At 33.0% G+C, this 9,863-nt stretch overlaps 1 protein-coding gene across 1 annotated transcript; it reads right to left on the bottom strand.

Annotated features, from left to right (window-relative positions):
* Window positions 1-89: 89 nt before the first annotated feature.
* Window positions 90-5,730, bottom strand: LOC111374224 (protein Brevis radix-like 4). The gene is made up of 5 exons (XM_022996864.1): window positions 5,641-5,730; window positions 5,318-5,508; window positions 4,833-5,224; window positions 867-1,388; window positions 90-436 (listed from the first exon to the last, which is right to left on the bottom strand). The coding sequence occupies exons 2-5, from the start codon at window positions 5,408-5,410 to the stop codon at window positions 358-360; spliced, it is 1,086 nt and encodes a 361-aa protein (XP_022852632.1). The 5' UTR covers window positions 5,411-5,508; window positions 5,641-5,730; the 3' UTR covers window positions 90-357.
* Window positions 5,731-9,863: the final 4,133 nt, after the last annotated feature.

Raw genomic sequence — 9,863 nt, 5'->3', positions numbered from 1 at the left:
ATGGAAGGAAACTTTACATTGAGTACCATTCATTGCAAAACAAATATAATCTTCAACAAGTAGTAGCTTGAAAGAATGAAAAAAAGGGAGGACATTTAAGTATTTCCATATTCAACTTCAGTATTGACTGTTCTTCTCCATACATGTTATGAAAGCTCATAATTTACCAAAATTTCATGTAATGAATTGAAAAAGAAAATAAAACATCCCCACAATCCACAAGGTTGTTTTGAGAAATCGCAAAGCCGAGACTCCTTGTGTATCAGATGCATCACTTACATACAGGCTACTATATATAAGGGTATCATCACCTCCATCAGCAACTTGCAGCATGTTTCGATTTGGTGTTTGATCCAATCACAAATATTGTTTATGTATCCGGGCTCTATTCTCTTCCCACCATAGTCGAGCATGCATCTCCCCAAATTTCTCTCGGCTGCATTTTCAATTTAAGATCAAGAATAGCCTTATGGATCAAGTCCAAATCCCTATTTACGATAGCAGTAAAGGAAATGAACTCTCAAAATGAGAGCTACATCTATTAGCTGTTCCCCTTTTTTTGTATGAAGTGTCTCTTAGAAAACTGACCTTGAAATTCCTCTATATATCATAGGAATAATAGGGGGACCTAATACAAATACTTATTCCCTATTTGTTAGAAATTAAAATTCAGATTTTAATCTAAGTCAAAATCAACAATTAATTTTAACCACGTAACCCACAACTTTTCAACCACACAAGTCATCAAATTTTATCCAAATGTACAAAAATTCTGATTTTAATCCCTGCCAAATAGGATCTTAATAAGCATATAGTATGATTAGGCTCTACACAATCCAATGTAGAGGCAGAATGTAGAAACTAACCTGAATCTAACACGCCGTAGTTCTCTTCTACCATCTGGCAATGCCCTGATGGTAATATAAACCCCAGGCTCGTCTTGTTCAACCCATTCAGTTTCAAGATCACTGGCATTGCTTATTGATATCTCTCCAGAGCGATAGGAACTAGTCCTCATGGAAGCATCCATTGATGACGTTTCAGTTTTAGCACCACTAATGCTCGAGAGTTTAGGAGTTGAGGCTACACCGAAAGAATCATAATTATAGCGAGAGTGCACTGACTGTTGATCAAGTGAATCTGAAGATGAGAATGCCATTCCAGTTGGTCGGTGTAAAGTATGTGGGAGCCGTTCTCTGCCCAGTGGTGGTGTTACTGGACTGGCTTCAGCTGATTCAATCTTTGAACTGTTGTCATCTTCGGATCTTGCAGTTGTCGGGAGAGGGAAAGCTTGGCGGTTCAGTCTTTGGACATTGTAAAGTTCCATCACTTTCTCATAATTCTCAGCCCACCACTTTTGAGCTTGCCATTTGTTGAATATTTCTCGGCTGACCAAATAAGATCAACATGAATCAGACTCAAATGTTTTCAATCTATCTCTAAAATGATAAAAGAAAGTATAAATGATGCAATATAGAGAAACAAGCAAAAGAGCAACATAGATTGAAAGTTTTTATTTTTTATTTTTATTTTTTTATTATTATTATTTTTTATCTCCATCGACAGTTTCTCAAAGGTCATTTAAAGACCATAACCAAGAGTTGCGACTCTATAAACTTGAACTGAGAAGAACCTTTCAATGTGTATTACATAGAAAGAAACGCGATTTTTCAAGCTCATAACTCTCAGTAACCAATCCAAAGGCTTTCGAACAAAATAATCATCCAGCAAGAGTGGAATGTTTGAAGCCAGTCCAATTCTCAATCATAAAGAATTTCCAATGTCCAAAATCAACTTTTGACGCCTAAGCTCCGTCGTACACATTAAGGCTTAAATGATACATTTAATTTCTTTTAGCCTTAGGAAAGAATAAACAGTACATGCAGGTCGAATTCTTGATGCAGAGTTTGGTAGCATTATATTAAAATAAAAAGTAAAATAAAATATGTTGATCAAAGCCAAATTCCGTTCCACCAAGTAATCAAAGGACAATGTTAAATTATCTATTATTTGGCAGCCACTAATTAAATTGGCCCTGCACAATATTTCTTTACATGTTCTGCATAGTCATAATCAGAGATTGCCCTTCACTACATGTAAAATTTGTATTACATTTGACTTTTCTTAGACGGCAAGACAATCCTCCCACCAAATAATGAGTTATGACAGGCTAGCAAGCAACCAAGAAAATTATTCAAAAGTTTTCACAAGAATACATACCGAGTCACAGTCCATTATGAAGGATTAAACTTAAATTATATTGATTAGTGGGAATCATGTAGAAATGTTTATGATTATAAAGAAAGAACAAAAAGTTGAGTCTGTTGTCATGAATTGAATTCTTATATGTACAACTTCTCTTTAGTGTCTGATGAAATATAAAAGGTTAAAGCTTCTAGAAAGAGGGCTAATTTAATTATTTAAACATGCCTCACATGTGCGGACCGAAGTGATATGTGTATTATTTTCATATACGGGTTATGATATCATTTGTTTAGACAATAATTGTGTGCTACATAGCACCACTAGTGCTTAATATCAGTCTATGTGACAATGAACCTCATCGATTCGTTGTCCAGTGAAATTTGAATGTACTTTGAATTCACTAAACAATGAATTATTGGGGTCCACTCCCGTATAAATTGGTGAATAAGACGAGTGATGCTACATAGCATTACGTGTCAAGCAAATCCCGTTATCAACCATGTATTGTGGTTAACTTCCCATATTTTCACTTGTTTTCTTAGAATTCAATGAAATGACATGCACACAATTTTTCATAGTTTGAGCACACCCTATAAGGATATATTCGAATGTTTTTCAACAAATGTCTGATATGCACATAATTTTAATACACGGGCTCTACTTTGTCAAGAACTTACCATGTGTTCATAGAAAACAGTAAAGTGAAAGCTCCATAGCTATGTTTCTTCTTTAGAAGCCAAAATTCTGATGCATATTTTGTCACTACTCAAGTTTCGAGTGGCAAAGGATGTTGCATTTGTTTTTTCGTCTATGTAAACAAATAGACAAGAAACAGTAACAAATGGACAAATTAAAGAAGATGTAACTGGTAATAAAAATTGAAAATTGAAAGGAATATCCCCGACAAGATAATGACAATCAGTAAAAGGGTTGCCCAACACAATCAACACAGACCCACTAAAGTCTTTTTATGAGTTTTGCCTTTTGGACTTTCAAAAAGGAAGCAGTCCTATTTTTCTCCTCATGACCTTTTTCATCATGTTGGCTATAATTACTGTAAATAAAAAAATAATAATAAAATAATAATAATATTGCTAAATTTTTCCGATTTGAACAAATAAAACTGAAAAACACTTTCTTGATGACATGATTGTAAATTTCCTTTTTGCATGGATTATGCAAACATTAATCAATTCAATTGCTGCACACCAATAAACAGCATTGCCTAACCATAACCCGACCCCTCACATCCACATAAAAGAAGAAATTATAAACATTTCTTTCCCTTTATTTATTTAGGGGTGATTTGACAATCTTTTGCTTTCGATTTTTGTGGAAGAGATTTTGAAGGAGGAAGATGCCTCAATTTTTTTTCCCTGAAAATTAATTTTAAAATAATTTCTTATTCTGAAAGTATTTTTAAAAGAAGTCACATTGGATCAATATTCTCTAAAAGCTCTTTTATCTAGAAAAATCACTTTCATAAAATTAGACAAATAGATCCAAAAACAACATTTTGTTCTCAAAATATCCTTTTGACTTTTTAAAAGCCATGCCAAGCGAACCCCTAATTGTTTATTCTCAAATGTCATAAATTAGCATGAAAGAGTCAAAGATACGTAATTCACTAGATGTTATTCATGAAAAAAATTGCAATATTTACATTAATCTTGAAGATTGTTATAGGCCATAGCTTCTAAGAACATGTTTCGTGCATAGTACTTGATGGAGGCAAAATCACAAAATTATACTGGGGTAAGCTATAAATTTTTTTATTCCACTTAAATTTTTTCCCTCCATATTTAATAGTGGGCTAGAGCCTAGGGCAGCTACCCTGATCAGCGCCATATAATGTTTCACAAGATAATGGACAAGTTTTTAATTTATTTATTTTCTGTAATTCTACTTGATACTCACGTTAACAAATATAGCCCCCGTTTGGTTTCGATTTTTCATTCCCAAAAATTGATTTTTTTAATGTTACTTGCCTAAGTCAGTTGTTATTTTTGACTTCTTCATTAATAGGTGGGACCTATTTTTCTCTCTAACGGTGAAAAAATCAATTTTCATAATCACTATCGAAAAGGCCCATAGTATAACTAATTAATGTTTTGCGAAAAAAACTGAAAAACGTTACATTAATTTCCGTAAAAAATTGCAAAAAAATAATTTTTAAAAATGTAGGAATTTTTACCAAGTCAAGGGTATAAGTTTAAAAAACAGTAATGCGAGCAATAATGAAAAAAATGTGTGTGGAAAGCATATTGTCATAGTATAAAATTTAAGCATGCAAACTTTCATAGCGGCCATACACCAAATTTTGTCAATGGTGGACCCACATAATTAATTATGTCAAATTATAATCTCCACTCACAAGATAATTATTACTATTAATATTAATTTATTATGGAGAAAATAAAAATATATAATATTTGAGCAATGGATTAAATTAGCCTATGTTTAGACGAATTTATAACTAAATAAAAATAAGTGATGGATGAAGTTTGATCTTTTATAAATAATTTATGAATTTTGCTGATTGAGACTTAATTGTGTACCCAAATTATTTTAATGTTAGATTAACCTTTCAGTCGATGAAGAAAATGTGCAAAATTACTAAACAGTACCTGAATCGAATGCGTTTAAGGTCATTGCCGCCACGTGGCAAGGACACAAAAGTAATTAGAACTCCGGGTTCCACCTGAGCCACCCACTCTTTGGGCTCGTTCTCTTCGACGAACACAATCGGGTCAACTCGTCGGCCGCTAGCCGATGCCGGCGTACCCTCGCCACTTGAAATTCCCTTCAGCCGAGCCTCTAGCTCCCTCCTCCCAGCAGCAGAGCTCGAGTTTGAGCTCCCCGTCCGCCGGTACGACCACCGGAATCTGTCTGACGCAGCCAAGTCTGACTCGCCCCCAATACTCCGGTTCCTCAGTTGCTGTGCCTGAGTTGGCTGACTCGTGCATGACGGCGTGCAGTGGCGGTATGCACCCGAAGCCTTCAATGCCATATCCTTGATCTATTCAGCCCAACACATTCAAAATTCAGTTCCGAAAATGTCAAATAAATAAATCTAATTGAATCATTAATTGAAATGCGCACAAATCATCACCTGAGATGTCAGGGTTTTGATGGCTTGTTTATCGGGAGTGGCATCAACAGATTCATCACTGGGTTGTTTCGAACGCGCTATGCATGTAAGCATTTTCACAGTTTCACTCCCCCAACAAAATCACGTAAATAGATATATCAATCTATACCTTAAAATCGACCATAAATTACAAACCCACCTCTGAAAAATCCCTGCAACACAGTAAAACCCAAAAAAACACGCGATTGAGTATAAACATTTACAAATATACAATTTAGAACAGGAAAATCGAGAAAAAAAATTAGTGGGTTTTTGCGTGGAGAAATAAATAAATGAAATGGGACCTGAAGGAGAGTTGGGATAGGGAGATAATGAAAGCACTGAATGAATGCACAGCCACTTTTATGCCGTCCCTTAAAATGCGCCATTACGGATATTCCTGTTCATATTATTAATTAACAGTACAGGGAAACGAGTCGATAGTGTTGTATGTTTTTATTAAGTGGAAATTTATAGATTTCATTTCATAAATTATATACATAGTTTACTCTTTCAAAAAATCAGATTTCTTTTTATTAATTAATATATTTAAAAATTAATTAATTAAATTAATTAATTAATTAACTTACCTTCACAAATCAAACCCTCCATTCTCCCTCAATTTCGTCTCTCTATTCTCACCAATCTGCTAGAAATCTCTCTCTCTCTCTGTTAAAAACGAGTCTGTCGGAACACGAGGAGGAAGCGTCATGTGACATCGATCTGTACTTTTATGCAAAGTAGACTGTGATTTCTTCCTCCGATCTGTGCCTTTACCAGAGTTTAGGGTTTTTTGTTGGTGATTGATTGTATTGTGAACGTTGTAGTGGTGGTGGCGATTCAGTGGTGGGTTGTGGTGGTGTTTGTTATAGGTGGTGATGGTGGGGGCATAGGCATTGGGTGATAGTTTGGTGGTGGTGGCGATTCGATGGTTAGGATTTTTTTTTATTTTATATATTTTTTTTTGGGTGATGGTTTTCTTGAGTTTGGGGTGTTTTTGTTGTTGAACGTTGCTGTGGTGGTGGTGATTTAGCGGTAGGGTTGCAGTCAAGGGCGGATCGAGGATTGGATTCAAGATCGGGCTATAAAATTTCAAACCGGGTTACTATGTCGAAAAAAAATTTACACATAAAAAATTGGTTTTTTACAAAAATAAAAAAATAAAAAATTACCTTAAAAAAAGCTATTGGGCCTGGGGGGGCTACAGCCCAGCCCAGCCCCCCTAAATTCGCCTCTGGTTGCGGTGGTGGCCAGGTAAGGTTTGAGTGAGCAGAGGTGTGTTTCTGAATTGTTAGGTGTGGATGGATATGATTTTACAGTGGTGGTGGTGGTGGTGGTGGTGGTGGTGGTGATGGGGGTGAACGTTGCTATGATGGTGGTGATTCAGTGGTGGGGTTGCAGTGGTGGCTAGGTGAGGTTTGAGGGAGTAGAGGTGTGTTTCTAATTTGTTAGGTGTTGATGGATATGATTTTGCAATGGTGATGATGGTGCGTTAGTGTGGGTAGTGGTGGAGGTGGTGTTTTTTTTGATTGTTAGAGTAGTGGTGGTCATTTGTGTTTTGGTGTTGTTGGGGATTTGGGTGGTTTTGGTGCTGGTGAAGCTGGCCGTGGTGGTGTATTTGGTGAGGCGATGGTTGGCAATGTTGCAGTGGGTGGAAAAGAGTGTTTGTGACCAATTATGTTATGATCAGTAAATTGTTAATTTGCAATCGGTAAATAATATGTGGTTGAATCTGTGACCGTGACTAAATTTATAATAAGTGACCTAAAATCTATGACCGTGACTTAAAAATAATTAATTTGTGATCGAAATATTAATTGTGACCAATTAATCTAAAATTTGCAATGAATATTTGAGTTGTGACCAATAAAAGTTTTGATTCAGTGACCTATAAAAAAATTTATTCGTAATAAAAAAATAATATATGACTTATAAAAATTTTATTTGTGATTCAGAAATAAGTTGTGACTAAAAATTATTTCGTGACTAATTAATTTTTTGTTTTGTGATCGATGAACAAACTGTGACATAAAAGTTTTGACTTGTGACAAAAAAAAAGTTAGTAATTAAATCGTTAATTCGTGACCAAATTGTATAGATCTGTAATCTAAATATATTTAATTAATTAAATAATTAAATCATAAATAAAATTTAATAAAAATCTAATTTTTGAAATTTGAAACTTGTTTTCTTAATTTTGAAATATGCCATACTTGTTTTCTTACTTATGAAATTTTCCCTTTTATTAAAAACGAATGAAAATAATGGTCCGGGTCAAATGCTTGGTCCGTGATTTGGGCTTGGGCTTGGGCTTGAATATCCACTAGGTGGGATGGGATGGTACGGGGTGAGATTGTCTCTTGTTTTACTGTGAATTTTCAAGATGTTGGGATTAAAACATTTTTATTTTTCATCTTATTTTTTATTCTTAATTTTAAAATAGGATTTAAATTTTAGAGTATAAAATAAAATAGTAAATAAAAGTCATGACGGTTTTGGCCAGAGATCATGTTTCCCATCTCTAGAATTCCTCAATGGAGCCAGGCGACCCATAACGGGACGAGGGTGTGGTATTTTGTGATTTTGTCACCCCTTAAACCTATGAGGTGGACTCGGGTACAGGTATCGGATACGGGTATATATCTAGTCCCTGTTTGGCCCCCATTTTTGGTAATGAAAATGGGGAGAACAGTGTTTTGTAAAAAAAATGAGTGGTTGAAAAAGAAGGAAAAATTTTCGATTTACGTATAATATTATTTTATGAAAAATTGTGTGATTGAAAATAAGAGAGAGAAAAATAGAATGTAATGTAATGTAATTTAATAGGAATCAAACAAGGGAAATGTCAGATCTTTTCCCTACTATATAAAAAAAGGGAATGTGAGGGCACTGTAGAAATCAACACTGTCTTGATCCATCTTTATTGTAACATTTTTGTTTTGTTTTGTTTTGTTTTTTTCAATTGGGGGCCAAAAATGACGTCGCTTGCTTGATATATATTTTATTTTATTATACATTATCTCCAAATTTACTGCAATACGCAATTTTCATTCCTCTCCCATTGCTTGATATATATTTTATTTTATTATACACTACTTTCAAATTTACTGCAATACGCAATTTCCATTCCTCCTCACTCAAATATAGATATATATAATACGGATATAAGAAAAAAATCACTTTTATATTAAAAAAAAAGATAGAGATAATATGCGACAAATTTTTTTTTTACAACATATTACTTGTAGATAAAAAACTTGAAGAGAAAAGAATTAAAGAGAATTTTAAATTGAAAAAAAAAATTATAACGTAAAACTACACAGTAAAAAAAAAGTAATCTCTCCGTGCACGGAGACACTGTCTCCGTGCACAAAAGAAAAAAATAAAAAATTAGGAAGTTTCCGTGCACGAAGAGCCATGGTCTTCGTGCACGGAGACCATGATTTTTTTTTTTACTTATATTTTTGTGTTCATTTTCAATCTCATTACGGGATATCAAATGAAGTCGAAATATTACATTCTTAATATCGTTTTGAAGTAATCGCGGCATAGTATTGCACGTCTTTAACGATGCGTGAAACGGTCAATCGTAGCAAATGTTATGGGACGTCAAAGTAGGCATTTTAAAACTATATTTCGAAATTTTCGATAACAAGCTAACTTTAAAAATTCATCGAAGATTGTACGATAGTCGAATTGATAAATGTTTTAAATTCTCTTGAAACTCATTTTGAGAACTCTATCGTAGAGATATCAAATTATCTAAATAGATATCGAAAATAGTTAAACAGACATTAAACGTATGTGTTAAAAAATACGCATAAGTCGTTTTTTCTTAAAAAAATAAATTATTTTATTACTATTTCAAAATTTTCGGTAACAAGTTAACTTTAAAAATTCGTCAACGATTGTACAATAGTCGAATTGATAAATGTTTTACATTCTCTCGAAACTCATTTTGAGAACTATATCGTAGAGATATCAGATGATCTAAATAAATATCGAAAATAGTTAAACGGAAATAAAATGTATATGTTAAAAATGCGTATACGTTATTTTTCTTAAAAAAATCAATTATTTTATTACTATTTATTCTTTTTTGCAACAATTTTCTTAATACATCATTTTGCTCAAAAAAAATTATGTGATATGACGAAAAAAATTTTCTCCATGCACGGACTGAATATGTTTTTTTTCATCATTTTATATATTGAATTATTACTAGAAAATTAAATTTTATCTCAAACTATTAAAAAATACTGATTAATAATAAAAATTTAAAAAGAATTCTAAATTGAAAAAACTATTATTTATAAAGTAAAACTACGCAGAAAAAAATTTCTCAAATCTATGTTTCTATTTGGAATTATTAAGAGAAAAAAATTTTAAATTAAAAAAAATTTATAATGTAAGCAACACAAATATTTAAAAAAAATAAAAAATAGTTAAATAGATATTAAACGTATGCGTTAAAAAATATGCATAAGTCGTTTTTTCTTAAAAAAATCAATTATTTTATTACTATTTC

Source organism: Olea europaea, unplaced genomic scaffold (genome assembly GCF_002742605.1).
Source record: "Olea europaea var. sylvestris unplaced genomic scaffold, O_europaea_v1 scaffold1222, whole genome shotgun sequence".
NCBI classification, from domain to species: domain Eukaryota; kingdom Viridiplantae; phylum Streptophyta; class Magnoliopsida; order Lamiales; family Oleaceae; genus Olea; species Olea europaea.
The sequence above is the reverse complement of the archived record's forward strand: the minus strand, read 5'-3'. Positions and strand labels throughout refer to the sequence as shown.